This window comes from Coffea arabica, chromosome 6c (genome assembly GCF_036785885.1).
Source record: "Coffea arabica cultivar ET-39 chromosome 6c, Coffea Arabica ET-39 HiFi, whole genome shotgun sequence".
Classification (NCBI taxonomy): Eukaryota; Viridiplantae; Streptophyta; class Magnoliopsida; order Gentianales; family Rubiaceae; genus Coffea; species Coffea arabica.
In genome coordinates this window covers 38,272,772-38,290,688 of record NC_092320.1, presented here as the reverse complement: position 1 = coordinate 38,290,688, position 17,917 = coordinate 38,272,772, and the positions used below count along the sequence as shown (strand labels likewise).

Below are 17,917 nucleotides of genomic sequence, written 5' to 3'. Positions count from 1 at the left end.
TTATCCTCTACGAACTCGGAAATTGCACAACCCTAATTTGTCTAAATGCACCAGACCCTTGGATCGGGTAGGAAAACTCTTTAGAGAATAGTACGCACGAAGTGGACTTGATGGTGTCGCCAATGACGCCAATGAGTCTGCTACCATATTCCCCTCTCTAAAACAGTGATTAATGGAATGGACGACGCAAAGGAGGGAGCGAATCTTCTGTATCACCGCACAAATAGATAGAGGGCTAGCCGCCTCGGACACCAGAATTGCCCACAACGCCTTTGAGTCCACCTCCACCATGATCCTTGACACCCCATTCAACACACAGAGCTCTAACCTCATGCACAAAGCCCTTGACTCAGCCTGGAGTGTAGACACTTCTCCATAAAACTCCGCGAACGCAAATAGGATGTCTCTCTTGGAATCACGAAGAACACCACCCCCACCGCTTAATCTTGGATTATCCTTTGCAGATCCGTCCGTGTTTAATTTAGCAAAACCTACCCCCGGGGGAACCTAAGCGATCGGAGAAAACATAGTCTTGCCAGGAATTGCCTGCAACAAATCCACTACGCCATGCCATGAGGTTCCTATCGAAAGACAAACATTAGCTTTAGCCCGCAACATGAGCACTAACTCCACATTTATCTGGAAAGTTAGACGCCGCCAGTCCATTGCCACACCTTCAAACCGTGCCTTATTCCGCGCATGCCATATGAACCAGAAAATCGCTGAGAGGGCCACCTGCAGTAACCACCGTAGCGTAAGATTGGACACGTTTAATATCCCCCATGCAAATAACCTGCAATGAGCCTCCAAATTCAGTCGAAAGATGCCAAGTGATTTTTCAAAAAAAGCCCAAACCCAGTTTGCCATCTCACTCTCTCCAAATAGGTGGTGAATCGATTCTTCATCTAACGATAAACAACAGACACACTTAGAAGGGCCCGCGACCCTAAATCTTCGAAGACACACGTCTATTGGGAGCTTGTGTCGCAGCATCCTCCACATAAAAATGAAATTTTCAGTGGCAACCCCGGTCTCCAAATAGCCGCGTAAATCCAAGATTTTTGGGGGAAAACAATCGATCACTGGGATTACCGAACGAATCTCAAAATCACCTGATGCCAACAAGCTCCACATCGGGGAGTCCGGCTCCTCCCCCGCAACTAAATAAGTGTCTCTTGAGGACTCACAGATTTCCTGCCGACCCAACTGCCTGATACGGAGTAAATCCCATCAACCCATTACCCAGAAATCCCGAACCATCGCCGAAGTAGCTAGCTCGGGGAACTTCTATGCCAAAGGACCTGCACCCGACCAGTTATCCCACTAGAATGTGTAACTACCATTGGAGATATCCCACACTAGATACTCCTCAATTCTGCCGTGAACCGCTAACATTCGTTTCCATATATATGAGGCAGATGGAGCCAATTCCACTTGATTCGGTTGCAAGACACTACAGTATCGTGCATGGAGGAAACTTGCCCAAAGCGTCTCCTTCCTCCGAAACCTGCACCAGAATTTACATGCAAAAGCATCCGCTAAAGATGAGAGTGATCGAAACCCCAGTTTTCCCGCCTTTGTGGGAAGACACAACTTTGGCCATGCAACCCAATGATGCCTGCGACCCTCACAGGTCTCCTCCCACAAGAAATCAGCAAAATTTTTTTCAAGTTGTCGAATGACCCCCTTGGGAGGTGCTAACATAGATAGCAGATACACCGGCAACATAGACAACACCGATTTAATCAAAACCACTCGACCACCGATAGATAGCCATGACCTGTTCCACTGCTGAATTCGGGACCCCATCGCCTCTATCAAGTGAGTGAAGAGCGAATTCTTCTTGCGGCCTACGAAGATCAGACACCCTAAATACCTAATAGGGAACTCCTTAAAGGAAAAACCCGTCACCTTATGCACGTGATTCTTATGAGCCTCTGTGGCCTTAGGGGACATAAAAAAACAACTCTTGGAGTTATTCAATAATTGCCCCGAGGATGCTTGATAATCCTCCAGTACTTCCTCCAGTACTTGCATGACACAACGCAATGACCATTGATCCCCCTTTGTGAAAATTATCACGTCATCGGCATATGCTAGATGTGTGATTAGCAGGCAGCGCCGAGCCACAAAGTATGGGGAAATGGACGTATTTTGCTGTAATGCATTTAGCCCATGTGACAAGACTTTTGCCGAGTGATGAATAGTGCCAGAGACAATGGATCCCCTTGCCTATGCCCCCTTGGATGATGGGAAGAAGCCGCATGACTTGCCATTGACCAAAATGGAAAATCGACACGTTGATATAATTCACCAAACCATGTCTATCCAGACTTCGGAGAAACCAAAAGCTCGAAGTACCCGTAATAGAAATATCCAGGACACCCTATCATAGGCTTTAGACATATCTAGTTTCAGGGCCACATTACTGCCACGTACTTTTTTGGAGATTGCAGAAAACATCTCCGAAGCCATCAAAACATTATCTGAGATCAACCGACCCTTGACGAATGCACTCTGCTGTGGGGAAATAATTTTCCCCAAAACACATGGTAGTCTCGTAGCCAACAACTTGGAATAATTTTTGCAATGAAATTACATAGACTGATTGGACGAAAATCAGTAAACGTGGCAGGATTCAACACCTTAGGGATTAGCGCAATCAAAGTTGACGAGAACCCCACCGGCAGGTAAGCCCTTATAAAGAATTCTTGCACCGCGACCACGACATGGTGCCCAATTACCTCCCATGCTGTCGTGAAAAAGGTACTAGAGAACCCATCTGGTCCCGAAGCACTCTCACCATCCATGGAAAACACTGTGGCCTTCACCTCCTCTACCAAAGGGACCTGAACTAAGGATTCATTCCCTTCTTGAGTGATTTACCTGTGGGATTAGCTGCAACAAAGTGTCAGCACTCTTTTGCTCTGAGTCCACAGAGAGAGCCCTGGTGAAGAACCGAACCGCCTCCTTTTGGATGTCCGACTCCTCCTCCAACCAACCCCGATCTTAGGTTTAATCCGATGTATGAACATTCGCAGTTTTTGCTTTCGTACAATTGCATGAAAAAACTTAGAGTTCGCATCCCTCTCCTTCAACCACCTTAGCCGAGACTTATGTCTCTAGACGGCCTCCTCCCTGTGCAACGGGCTCCTAAGAGATTCCTATTTGCTATTTAACTCAATCAAATTTGCTTCAGTCTGCTCGTTTTCAACACAACATTCCTGGCGTCGGACGGATTCCTCGGTCTCTCTCACCATATCAAAAACATTCCCAAAAACCTCCTTATTCCACTGCCTCAGCCTAAGCTTTACCCGATTCAGTTTTATCAGCAAAACCCTCCTGGGCCATCCTAAATCGTCCTTCTCCCATGCCTCTCAAACCACTCTCAAGAAATCCGAGTGTGCCGCCCAGCAATTGAGAAATGTGAACCTTTGAGGCCTCTCCTCCAGTCGAGACTTAAACCTCAGCAACAATGGACGGTGATCCGAACCCAGGCCGTTCAAGTGCACCACCGAGGGGGACAGATGGAGCTCCGCCCATCAATGACAAAATTGCAATCTATCAAGACATTTCCAAATATGTGCCCCCACCAAATCTCTTATTACACCACGTGAATTTTAGCCCCGAGAAACCAATATCGAGAAGACCCATCTCCTCCATAAACCCCTGGAAATCCCTAGCCTCATGCATCGTAAACGGACGCCCACCCTTCTTCTCCTCTGATGACAAAATGGTATTGAAATCACCACACACCAACATAGGAAGCCCATGTTGTAGTCAAGAAAGGTCTGCCCATAGCTCCTGACGTAATACTTGTTCACATGAGGCATGCACAAAAATAGCTACAAAAAGGGGTATCTAGCTGAGGGGCTACAATTTTGACCGCCAGAAATTGACTCGACTTAGCCACGGGTACCACCTCAAATGTATCATCAATGAATACCCAAATTCGACCCTCCGTATTCACAAATACCTTATGAAACCTGAGTTTACACCTACACGATTCCAGGTTTGACACATCAATTAAAGGTTCACCTAATGCTAAACAGGAAAAATCATGCATTCACCGTAAGTTTGCGCAACCGTGTCAGTGCGGTTGATTTTCTCAACCCACATACATTCCAAAAGAGGACCTTAATCATTTATCTGACTGAGGAAGATCAGCTTGAGAAGATGAGCTTACCTTTTTTCGGGACCATTTACCCTGAACCAGTTGCCATTCTTCAGGTTTCTTTAACCCATCCAGCCTCCTTCGAAGCTCCTCCATAGGTTCCTGGTAAGTTTTTATAGAAGACAAGACCATTTTATGAGCCACGTATCGCTCCCCCTGCTGATCAAGGCTCTCCACTTCCCTCACTTCCTCCGCCATTACCCAATCAGCCATGTCATGCATAATGCTGTTAACGACTTTTTCAATTGCTTCCTCCACCATTGTCATCATTTCTGAAAGGTTGACATCTGCCAACTCCTGGGCACGTAACGTATTGTCAGCAACCACCTTTGGATGAGTCCCATAGCACTCCATAACCAGCAGCTCCTCGTTGCCCACAGCGATCCCATCGTCGTTGGTGCTCTACAACCTCGACTCACCTTCATGTTGTGCTACCCCTTTGGACTGCTGCAGTGGCTATGTGTTCTCCTCTGTCACGACGTCCCTATGACCCATCTGCTCCATAGCTATACCCAAGCCCTCCAAAGGCACCACAACCTTGTTGTTTAGCCCCATGACAGCTCGCAACACCACTGGCTGTGCCTTCGGGCGGAACTCCAGGACTGACTTAGGTCTCAGCCCCCGTGCATTAGCTTTTGCATCCCTTTCCACTGTCGCCACTTCACGGCGCTCTGGGTGTTTAATCCGGCACTCCAATTCATCATGTCCTTGTCGAAAACAATACAAGTAGTACTGTGGCAGCTTTTTCGGTTCCAGAGACTTCCAAAACCCATCTTCCTCCCCAGACCCAAATCCCACCCATACCCTCCTAGGCAGCGGCTTCACCAAATCAACCTCCACGCAGACCCTCGCAACTCTCGGTCGAGATAGAGAAATCGTTGCCGCACCATAAAGAACGGCTGCCCTAAGGGCGAGACAATGTGGAAGAGACACTCCTTGTGGAAGAAATGTAGCGGGAATTTTGGTAGGGAAAACTAAACAGGAATGATCGACGGCTCTTTATCTACATGGAACGACGTTGTCCACTTGAATACCCGCATTGGATAGCCCAACACATACCGAATATGACGACCCAGATTCTGTGAAAATCATGTTCATTATTCAGGTGAATGATCACATGGCGATGATCCAAGAGACCTACCGAGAACGCGGCCTTCAAATCCAAAGTATTGAAGAACTTTCGGATCTCTTCTATAGCCGGCTGCCCTCTGGAGAACTTTCCTACTAAAGCCAAGTGGAATGGCCCTGCAGCCCTGGCCAAATCTGGCAGTGAAAAAACAATTGTAGGCGCTCCCCTTCTCATCGTCTTAGCAACTTGAACGTTAAAAGTGGGCGACTCCTTAGATGAAAAGAGAGAAGAGAATGATTTTGACTGGAAAGAAGGAACCGAGGCTGATCGGTGCCCTTCAGCTGGTGGCTGAAGGGCGGCCATGGCCCCCATAGCGGCCCAAGTATGGCGCGAATGAAGAAGAAACCCTAGCGAAGAGGAAACCCCTCGTCGCTCGTTGTTTTCTCTTGTTTGTTGGGTTGAGATTTTTTTTAAAATTTTTTTTAATTTTTTTTAAAGCAAAGTCATATTTAATTGTGGCAAATTGGTGGGAGGCAAGGTTTGAACCCTTGTCTCCCATCCTACCAAGCCTTAATGCATTGATGGTGGCCACCAACCCAAAGGCCATGGCTCCAGATTATAGCAGCACGACTCAATATCATATCCAGCCTACTTTGTGTAAAATTAATGAGTAGTTTGATTGTGCCTTCTTCTATTCACGCGTATTTTATTGCAGCTTGTACTCTAAATGTTATACCCCTTTTCCTTTGTTCTTTGCGGAAGAGGTTGCCTCAGACTTTGTCACTTTTTGCTTTCCTATTATTACAAGTTTTTTTTGCTTTCTTTTTTATCATAATTTCAATTGTTATTCCTTAAATTGTTCATTTGTGGTGACTAAAGTTAGAGTTTCAGTGAGAAGAGTACCACTTGTTTTCCTAAATTTATGGAATTCGAAAAAATTAATAATTACGTACTGTATTTAGAGTATATAGTCATAGAGACAAATCGTATTTGCTCATTAGTGATATTGGTATCTTCTTGATTTTGAATATGAGTGAATATAGTGTAGTTTGATGATTTCTTAATAATGAATACTGAATTTTTTTGCTCCTATTCAGTTGCCTGAGCTCCTATTTTGTTCCTTTTACGTTTCAGTTAGTTCTGAAATGATTAACCCCCTTAGTTCTTGATCTGACTTTCACTTGTTAAGCTATTGTGTGATCCATTTTTCTTTCAACCTTTTTGATCATTCTTCCCTAATGATGGCTACTAAAGTACTTACGAGTGAGGAAATTTTTCTCGCAGGAAAGAAAACGGATATGACTTTAAGTTGTGCATGTTAACAATTCTACCCCGCATTGTCATGTAGATGTTTGATCAAACGTATATAAGGGATCCACATGTTATTAACCTTCATAACTAATATGTAAAAGTTAGTACTAGGAATTTGGAATTTATACTCCTTTATTTCCTTACTAAACAATTAATCATAGTAAGTTTTCTAGCATGTATCATATAACTTATGATTGGTGGGTTTTCTTGCTGAGTTTTATTGCACTAACTATTTAATTCTAAATATGTTATTACGTTAGATAAAAAATGTAGAATGGAACTTAATTGGCCAATGGAATAAGATGAATCTTAACATGGGAAAGAACATGCATATAAGACATTTGGTTGAAGGTAAGTTGCTCTATCAATTTGCAATCATCAACATGTCATATATGCATGTTCTTTCCCATGTTGATGATTGCAAATTGATAGAGCAACTTACCTTCAACCAAATGTCACCAAAGGTACCTTTAATTTGGTAATATAACACTGTATTTCCTAGCATTTGTCTGGTTTGTAAGACTTATTTTGGCTTTGTTGGTTCTCATTGTAGGATCCAAGTAATTAACTCTACCACAATTCTTTGGAAGTTGAGGCTAAGGTATAATTTGTTTATTATCTTTCATTTACCGATCACCAAATAGCTTGAGACATTGGACCTTTCCAATCAGTCAATGTAAACATGGCTGGTCTTGGGGTCTTCAGAGTTATTCACTTTTTCTTGTTTTAATTGGCTTTATTCCATATTGGTGTAAAACTTTTCTGGTAGTGAAATATTTTGAAATTGTAAGGTTGCTTGCATAAAAGACAAAATGTTTTGGGAATGAATCACTACAAGAAAATTGGTCTTTAGTGACAAGCCATTTTCGTCACAAAAAAAGAAAAAGTCGTCACTGATAAGTTTCATTGACAACTTTCTAGTCGTCACAGAGTCGTCACTGAAGGCCCGTCGGTAAAAATATACTGTGACAACCTTAAAAGTCGTCAGTTAATGGTACTGTTTTGCGACAACCGGTGTCGTCAGTAATTGTTGTAATTTTAGTGATAACATAGTATCTTGTCAATGATGTACAAAGCAATGTTGTCACTAAAACTAATCCATAGTTGACACTGGTATAAACTAATTACTGACAACTTTTGTTGTCACTAAATACTTTTCAATTGTATAACAATACGTGGTTGTCAATGGTGAAATCTGATTCAGTGACAACACATTACCACCATGAAATTTGAAGATTTTTCTGCTACAATTATATCTAAGAAAAAAATGACAATGCTTTACAATTAACAAATGAAGGCATCCATTACATTATGAAATGCGAAAATATCATTTTAAGCATTCGAAAATCATAATCAAGTTCATCAACACCCTACAAATAGTTTGATAAGTGATATTTGGCCTAAATTTTACAAATAAGTCAAGCCAACTTTACAAAATAAATCCAAGTCCCGAAAAAAATGTGTTTCGAAACATTTCCTACGTATAAGATTTTCTCTATAGTTCTTGAGTCAATTAGCAACTCTTGCTGCTGATCTTCCAAAAATCTGAAATGAGCAACATACCTGCAATGAAGTACTTCAATTATTAGTAAGAGATAAGAAAAACTTGAGACAAGAAAGCGAACTTAAGAATTTGCAAGAAAATAAGCTAAATCATTTCTTTTAAGTATCATCTAGACAGTGACTAAATAAGAGCAAAGTAAGAGATAAAGCACATGGAACTTTAGAACTCAAGAAACACTTCTTTTATTTTTACTACGATATTAAGAACTCAAGAAACAATTAATATGTTTATGCTACTATATTAAGAACAAAACGGTGATCCTTCTATGGTTTCTAGGCCCCATTTGTATGGTTCATTCAAATAGATCATGCATAGCAACTTCAGCTTTTTAGATATTGAGAATGCATATTGTTCTAATAGCAAATATCTCATGCCAGTAGCTTTAACAGCATAATAGTAAGTAGTTATCAAGAAAAGTATGCATAAGATATCATGAAATACCAGATCAAGAAATTTCTTTTCTAGTAGTTAGCTTAGAGACCACTTGTAGCTTATTTATATGCAATGTCTCCTAGACCAAAGTGAAAATTGTCACTTTTATTGAAACTTTGTTAACAAGGCCCAAGTGTTTGAAACAAGTATAACATAGATGGAAAGGAGTATATATTTTACCAAAAAAATCACAATAATTGGAAATTTCATAGCAAGGACCAATAGCATCAGCATAATAAGCTGCAAGACAATAACAAACCAATGAAGTCCCAATAAAATGATACTATGCATTATAAGCTTGAAGACAATGGATAAAATGATAGCTGTAATTCTTAGTGATACTACTATCTTCCATAAACAAATGGAATCAACTAGAATATTTTTGTCAGCCAATCAGAAAATTGGGCTGACTCCATGGAATCTAACAAATAGCAAGCATTTCCTTAGGCAGTTTAACTGAAAATAGCAGATTGACACACCTTGTGCTCCTTATAGTATAACGGATCTAAAAACCAACTTTCATCTACTATGACACCATCCTTTTAGTTTATCATTGCAAGTAACTGCTGCAAGAAGATGTTAAAATCACTTTTTTGATAGATGAAACTTTGGCGACTGTAGCACATTCAGTGTTCCCTTCACTGCAGGATTCAATAGCTGTGCCTAAGAAATTAATAGTAAAAAAAGGGAATGAAGTCATTGCAATATGGTTAATTCATCAGCTCCATTATGCTCTAACCCATAAAAAAATAAGTGAAGTCATTGCCTAAGAAATTGTTATCAATACCATTTTATATATAGTGTATGCATCACACTTTTGAGCCTATACTAGTTCTAATGTTATCCAATTGTTGTCCTTTTTTGAACTGTTTCTGGATGACAGCTTATTTTACAGATATTGTTCATCCTAATTACTCTAAACACTTAATTAAGACTTGAAGTTCCTGCAAGTTACTTGAGGAAATCCACAAAAACAGAATCATAGAAACAGAGACTTGCAAGATGCTCTTTGAATACTACCGGCAACACCTTATGGCTGCTGAGAAACTAGAATACTCACTCTCTTTACACTTGAGACTTCTAATACAGAACAATTTTGTAACTGAGGAAGTCCCAATAAGCTTCAGTGCTAGCAACAAGATAACAACCAAAAACAATAGGGTATTGACTGCCAAACTGTTAAGAGGAAATGTATGACCAAGAACAATGACAACACGACTACAAAACAAGTTCAATAGACATATATTTGGTCTACCAGCTTGCCATCAAAGACCAAAGCTTCAAACAGACCATAAAATTCATCCAATCACACCTCTCACCTCTCAAATCTTTTCTATGCCATTTCATTAAATAATTGTAAACATATATGTAAATATAATTATTAGTACTATTACTAATTAATAAAGCTTGTTAATTGAGAGCCAGTAGTTCTTGCTTTGATTTTTGATAAAGAAAACCAAATAATTTCGAAGAACTCCTTTCAAGAATCATTTTTTGTAGGAGCTTTAATGGGTTGTTCGAGTTTAGCTTGGTTTCCAGCAAAATTTGAAGCTTTCTGGCAATTTGAAGATTAAACTTTAATGCATTATCTCTTCGCTCAGCCACATAGATAATCAACTAACGACTCTCCAGTTCCCATTCCACCCAACAGCACTTAAACCACTATTTCTCTCACCTGCAGCCACTCATAGCAACATCATACCATAATTACCTCCTTGGTCTCTTCCACTCCCTCCACCACCATCCAATTAGGCATCAGCTTTTGCCCCACCTAGTCCCAACCCAAAACCGCACCCGCACATAAACCCATTGAATCTTGTCACCGTGAATCACATATGGAATTGGGTGATCAAGTCAGCATCCCATGGTTGTACAAAAGTAACTTAAGCAATTGCAACTATGGATCAAATAGTTCTACTAGAAGGAGATGATTAAATCCATGACTCAAACTACCAGAAGGAGATGCAAAAAAAATATTTGGGGAAAAAAATTTAGGACAAATTAATTGGGGAAAAATTAGGGAAACAGGGAGAGACACGAGAGGACCTACCTGAGAGTTGCCGCAATAGTGCCAGTGCCACACTCAGCATTAGGGCACTCCTTCCTGAGCCTCTGGACCTTTCCGAAGTCATTGACCTTGTAGAACTAGATGACGGCAAGCATGACCTTTTTCTTCTTGGGCTTGGTGTAGGTCTTCTTCTTGCGCTTCTTGAAGCCACCACGGAGGCGGAGGATGAGGTGGATCGTGGACTCCTTTTGGCTCCTTCCAGATGTTGTAGTTGGCTAGGGTATGGCCATCCTCCAACTACTTGTCGACGAAGATGAGACGCTGCTGGTCTGGGAGGATGCCTTCCTTGTCCTGGATTTTGGCCTTAACATTGTCGATGGTGTTGCAAGACTCCACCTGAAGGGTGATGGTCTTCGCCGTCAGGACTTTCACGAAGATCTGCATCTTTGACGACAGCAACAGCTGCCGTCTGCTGCCTCTGCTGCTGCTCGGGTTTTGGGTAATGAATAACATGGGTTGAGAATAAAGGGTTTGACTAAGGGATTGAGAGTGTGAGGAGTACAGAAATCGTCTGGATGTGGGGAGTAAGAGTGGTTCCTTTTCTTATTGTATAGTACCCGCACCATTTTTTTCATTTTTAGTTTGAACAAATTTTTGGTACAAGTCAATCAAGACAATCCAAGTCAACTTTTAGCTTCAATTTTTATTTAAATTTACTAATATATTTCTAATCACTACTTCTTAACATATTTATTAAAAATTATAATGGATGAAAAATTTTGCTAAATTCAAACAACTGATAAATGTACTCTTTCTCAAGTTGTTATAGTTTATTTAGTTGTTATAACTAGAAACTTTCATTAATTTTTTATAGTTAAAGACCTATTATAATTTGAGTAACTATGACTAGTTTAATAAATCACCAAATTTAAAAAAATTAAATTAATATTGAGGCCCACATTTAAATAATTGCATTGGAGATGTTCAAGTTAGTGATGATACTTTGTTGTCACTAACTACGCTATGGTTTTATTGACAAAAATTGGTCATCAGTAAATATAAATAGTGATAAAAATGAAAAGTTGTCCAAGAAAGAGATAGAATTACTGACGACTTTTATCAAGTTGTCACTATCGCAAAACTCGCGCCTTCCAAGTCCCATGGCGCGAAGTAGTTTTGTGACAACAATTAAGGGTTGTCACTGAAAACTTAGCTGCTTTGAGTCAATTTGTGACAACCTTCAATGTCGTGACTAAACAACCTCATTTTGTGACGACTTTTTGTTATCACTAAGAAATGTTGTCATTAGTGACCTTTTTTCTTGTAGTGAATATTGATTTATTTCAAGGAAGGCAGCTTGTCAAAATTTTATACCTCTATTCATCTTCAAAGAAATGGTTGGCCTTGCTTTAATGAAAAAAGAGATTCCCTGTGATAATTTTGTTACAAGATCACAATCGAAAATATTCTTCAAAAAAGATGTTTTTATGGTGAAAGTTAAGAAGGTTGTTTTGAAGATGATGTTAATATTATTTGGGATATTTAAGAGGATTGGTCATCCTTTGAGAGAAATTTTATTGCTATATTCTGGTCTTTAGCAACATTTTTCACTTTGTAGTATGAAAACACTACCATCTCTCATTCACTTATATTTTCATGGAAGATTTATGTTGTTCTTGACCTTTTGAGGACAGAAAAGGATGGAAGATGTCTAATCATCTGTCTTTCTATATAGGAAAGATATATTCTTCTAATTTTCATGTTTCTTTTAATTATTATTTTATGGTGATTGCATTTTTTCCAAATGAAATCCACTTTCTTGCCCATTGTGTACTTGACTCGGCAAAAAAAAAAAAAAAGAAAAGAAATCAAAATCTGATTTAATTTGCACTATATGCCATGCAAAGCTTCTTTGCTTGCTATCCTTACAGCCAGAGACAAAACTGCATGAGACAAAAGATCTGTTTTTGTTCCCAAGGAGGTTGCTATGTCTGCTTTGCATTTCATTTTTCATTTTTCTTCTATGAACTGAAATAAGTTATATATTTTCAAACTGATTGTGGCTTTTCATACTTGATTTATGTTTTCCGAAAGTTGGTAGTAATGAGCATATTCATGTTATATGCAACACAATTATGGGTACAATTATCTAATTATCTTATGAATGCTTATATACACTTATTCATACAGCACCCCAACAGAAAAGGGGAAGAAAAAAGGCTTTGAGCAAGATATTTTAATTTCGCTATCTCATGGGTCTTGTTTATCAATTTTTTAAAAAGTGCCTTCTCTAAAGTCATCTTAAAAACTGTCACAATGGTTCTTATTCTTGGAACCTTGAACCCTGATTCTAAAAGGGTTGTTGACGAGGATTGATCATATATATAACTAGATGATTTTTTTTTATTTTAACAAACTTTTGTGATGATGAAGCCAAACAAAAAACATAGGCGTTCTGTTTATCCCTAGCCATCAATGTACATGCATGAACCATATTGTAGCTTTAATTGAAACTCTAAGTTCTATGCTAAACACAATAGCTATGGCTAAAGAATTCTATTTTAACGATAATGGTTCAGCATTGGAGAAGCTTCTAGTTTACATCTATTACTTATTTCTTGTATAATATTTTTAAGTGGTGAATGATTAGTAAGGTTTTCTTGTTAATTGTGCAGGCATGTGCGGACTTCATGGCAAAAGTAGTTGGAGTAACTTCGGGACCAAAAGGAAGAATTTTTGTGTTGCAGCTTAAATTGCATCCCAAGATTGTTAATGATATTGAAAGTGTTTTAAAGAGTGAGTCAAAGCAATTTAAAATGTTCCATTTTCACTTTTCATTGGATTTTTTTCAGGATGAAACCTATTTAGCTCTCGTATGGGATTTCAGAAAACTACCAAAATGTTTGTTTTAGAACTGAAATTCGCGTCAGAGAGGTAATTTGCCATCTTTGTACTATAGCAAGAAGAAAAATCATTTTAAGTTTTAAATTTTTGATGATTGTAGGTTTGTCGGTCATGAGTTTGCAAATGTTGCTATTGTTAGTGCAGGAAATGATTTTGCAATAGGAAACAGGACTTCAAACTCTTCTCAAAGTAGGAAGAGAATTGATAAGAAGTGAGAAATGGAGCTATGGTGAAAATAGCCTGCGCATTCTAGAGGGGATGGAATTTGATCGTGGATATTTTTCTCCTTAACATGATTGGAGTTTTGGATTTCATATTTGTATCTGTTGGTGTATGGCATTTAAAATGGGAAACTTATGTATTTGCAATTGCTTTTGGTTGCCTAACGATAATAGGAAGTCTCCAATTGTGATAGTTGCATACAACATTGAAGAGGAAGTTCAGGCTCCGTCGTTAATTGGTAGTTGCTATTAGAGGTCTTGCCTTCACTGAGTGCAACTATCTCTTGATAGGAAATATTGAGAGAAGAATGCTTGAATATGGAATTTACCATATTCTTTCATTCCGATGACATTTTTTTTTTGCAATTTCAATTAGTTAAATCTACCAGATAGCAGATTATGGAAAAAAAGATAGATTACAGCTTTGAATTCACATTCTAGCACCAATTCTTCTTGGATTTTGAATTGTATTTCCAGTTTAAGAGTTTGTCTTCTTCAATCTTAGTTATCTAATTCCCAAATGTTGTAAATTATATCACTAATAAAATTTTTCCTAATATATAAGCAATCAAGACAAATGTAATAAGCTATATATCATTGTTAGTAATATGTATATGCAACTTTAATATTTAATATTATTCAGTTTTCTCTTAGTGTTTTCCTCTTTTTATTTTGTACCAGAATAATCTCAATCCGGGGGGGGGGCTTGCCAATCTCGTATAATATCATCGTGCACCGCGCGGTGTTCACCCTTCTAGTTTGAGTAAAGGGAAAAAAGGATTTTAAGTGCAAGCATATGATTGGATACTTTTGCACAAAATTGCTTACTTTTGCACAATCAATCCGGAAGGAGTCAGTCAATTGCTTACTTTTGCACAAAATTGGATAGATTGTGGACTATATTTACCATACAAAATAGATTGGGTGTGACGACCCCACCTCCCCCTAAGGCGTACCAAAGGGTTCGGCGGATCGCCTGCCCAGCTCTCGCCAGGACTCACTCACTATGGAACTCGAATCATGTATATACATCCATAGACAATAGATGCTCAAGTAAAAGATAAGAAACTTCTACACACCAGAAGTCTTCAAAGTTTTTACCATTCAAGTACAACCATCGAATATACAAGGGTTCTCATTCCTCATACAACCAGCCCGTGCCAAGCACTAGGGCGAGAACCATTACAAGGCCAAAGAACAAGATCAACTAGACTATACCGAACGCTCGTCCTTGCTCGCCTTCCCCTGCTAAGGAAAACAATTGACGTGGTATGAGCTAAAAAGCCCAGTGAGGTTCTATATATATAAACAAGTAATTAAACAAGGAACAGTAGTCATGTAATAACAATTAATCCAGAAAACATGTCCAATATAAAGCAATGATAATGCATTCATTAAAAGGATACGGGCTCCCAAGGAGCTCTTTGTTCGTTCGTTCGTTCCCCTGACATTTCCCCTTATTCCTCCAATTATTTGAAAATTTCCTTTTTGAGAAGTAAAACCCTCGTGCCTGCGTTCGTTCATTCATCCCTTTCCGGACGTTGGCTGGACTCCACCCATCCGGACGTTGGCCGGACTCCACCTACCCGGACATGGCCGGTCTACAAGGTAATACTCGAGTATACCAAATTCACCCAGGTTCCTAATCGCTCGACCGAGTCCGCTTCTGGCTCGAGACGACCGGTAACAAGGGCAAGGGCCCAGTTCAGCCAAAAGGCTTACATTCATGCGCAACTAGTATTTCAACATTTAATCACCGAAAATTTCATATTTATTTAGGTCGAGTGCGATAAAGTACACACTCACCTAGCAAAAGTTCATTTTAAAAATCATAGAAAACAAGTAACATGTAATCAAATAGTCACAAATAACCACATAGATCCAACAATCCACATAGTCATAGGAACAAAACGTATATAGAACACTCACCTATTTACGCACAACAACGTGCAAAATATCCTTCCGGATATTATCTTTAGTCACCGAGAAAACCTAAGATTAAATGAAAAGAATATTACCACTCATTTGTCACAACCAATTAGGTGCAATCAAAGAGACTCGTCGCATGATGAGTAGAACGTATAAAAAGACTTTAAAGTGGAACGTGGACATTTGGACTCGTGGATAAAAATAACTAGGGTTTCATAGACCACACATAAAACCAACTCAAAAGGGTTATAAAATTTTCTAATGGAAACACTTGAACTAAAGACAAATCAAAATCCAACTAGATAGACTAGGAAATACCATTTTCGGAATCGTTTATGTGGTTGAAACTTATCTTATATTCAAGTAGATATTATAGACTAATTGTCTTAATGAAATTCATGAAAAAGAGAGGACAAAATACTCAAGAAAATCCTAAACTACTCCTCTTTATTTGGTAAGAGTAAGTAAACATTTGGAGTTTCCAATTGAAGAAGGATCATGTTTTTAAGATGGAAAAACGGTCATAGTATTTTACAAGTTCAAATAAACCTTAGCTTTCGGGCGAAAATTTGGGCAGCATGCCCTTTGTGTTTACCTAATTTTTCAGCCATTTTGGCTTCATTATTTTTCCTCAACCACAACCCAACATCACACATAAGCAATTCAAGTCAAGAGCCGTTCCATAGGCTCACAATATCATAAGAATAAGAAATACAGAAATAACAAGTGCAGAAATTCAATTTAGCAAAAGACAGATTTGATGTATGAAAGCGGAAATAACTTATCCGAGGCTACACTTATCAGATTAAGACGCAACTTATGCCGTTTCGAAGCTAAGACACAGGGCTACAATGTTCATGAAGGTCACTTAGTCCAGTTTCTAATGTAACTTGGTCAAATTCTCAAATTACTAAACCAGAAATCAATTCGTCGGCTGTTTAAATGCATTACACTGTAATGGACATATCTCAGAGTACACAAGTCCGAATCAGGTTTTCTTAGAGGCATTTGAAAGATAATTCAGAATACTACAACTTTCATGTTTTGGTAAAAAGCTAAATCAGAATGAATACTAGTCAAAAAACGTGATAAACTGGACTTAACTGATGAAACGGACTGCTGGGAAATTTTTAAAACAGTGAGGGTAGTTTGGACTTTTCACATCCTACGTTGCTCCGATTGAGCTGAAATTTTATAGGCACCTATAAAACACCATTCTCTACAACTTTCCTTCTTTTACCTAAGGCCAATTCGGCCTCTAAGATAAGGCTACAAAACCGGACAGAAGTGAAACATTAAATTCCAGAAATCTGGAATTCTTATAATCAATTGCTAACTTCTTTGTTTTTGGCTTGCTTCACCATCTTAACTTCCCATATTAAACCTTAAACATCAAAGCCCCAAATTTTAAGCACTAGAAAAATCATAGGAAAGCTGAAAAATATTCCAATAAAATGGAAAATCATGACCCAAGCCTCTATTTCACCACATACCTCAATAATTCAACCATATGTGACATATTTAGCAACTAATCGTGAATTTAATCGGAGAGTCAAGGTTCCAGCATGTATACCTTTCCAAGGAGACTAGAAACAAGTGTTCAAGGCCTTTGTTCCTCAAGAAAATTACACCGGTAGGTAGCCTTTGTGCTAGATAACAACTTAATCGGAGTAGATTTGCGCGAATAGAAGAAACTTTTCAAGATTTGGAGAAGAAATGAAGGAGAATGAGATGAACTCTCTTTGTCTCTCTCTCTCTCTCTTATTTCGGCCAAGATGCAGAATTAATGAAGGAAATTAAGCTAAGCTTGTGTTATAAGAAGGTTGGAAAGCTAAGGATTAATTCTAGCCACAAGTTTGGCTAACACTTGGACTAATCTTGACCACAAATTTTTCTCTCTCTTGTTGCATTTCTAACCTCTAATTTTCGGCCAATAGGAGGGCTAAGAGGGGGAAGATATTTTGCTCCATTAATGATAAACTTGTATGGCAAGAAAGTGGTGATCAAGTGGTGGTTCAATCGGTAGTGCGCGGGACCCGCCGGTTCGCGCCGTTTTTCTTAAAACTCACGTACTAGGGTTTTTTACTTTCCATTTACTAACCTTATCTCATGGCTACTACTCACATATTATTTCTCATTTAAAAGTCACTTTTAATCATCAAATTGATCCTCGGCCAGTACCGAAAATTCATCCGGCGGAAAAATCGAAAAACCCTAATTTTGCTCAAGTCATGAAACCGAAGCGGAAAACCCTATTTTCTAGGTTCATCTGCACTTATAGTTGAACAATTAGATAGTAGAGCTT

The 17,917-nt window shown here is 38.9% G+C and overlaps 1 protein-coding gene across 1 annotated transcript; it reads right to left on the bottom strand.

The window, feature by feature from the left end:
• LOC140008750 (uncharacterized) lies at positions 1-4,528 on the bottom strand. Its single transcript, XM_072053614.1, has 9 exons — positions 4,187-4,528; positions 3,466-3,561; positions 2,600-2,849; positions 2,320-2,486; positions 1,619-2,157; positions 1,394-1,507; positions 1,188-1,301; positions 598-793; positions 1-507 (listed from the first exon to the last, which is right to left on the bottom strand). The coding sequence occupies exons 1-9, from the start codon at positions 4,526-4,528 to the stop codon at positions 1-3; spliced, it is 2,325 nt and encodes a 774-aa protein (XP_071909715.1).
• Positions 4,529-17,917: the final 13,389 nt, after the last annotated feature.

Coding starts and splice junctions, on each gene's coding strand:
- LOC140008750 (XM_072053614.1), bottom strand. CDS start 4,528: ATGGAGTGCTATGGGACTCATCCAAAGGTGGTTGCTGACAATACGTTA. Junction 794..1,187: donor GTTGGGTCGGCAGGAAATCT/GTGAGTCCTCAA, acceptor GGCTCATTGCAG/GTTATTTGCATGGGGGATAT. Junction 508..597: donor TGTTGCGGGCTAAAGCTAAT/GTTTGTCTTTCG, acceptor CCGATCGCTTAG/GTTCCCCCGGGGGTAGGTTT.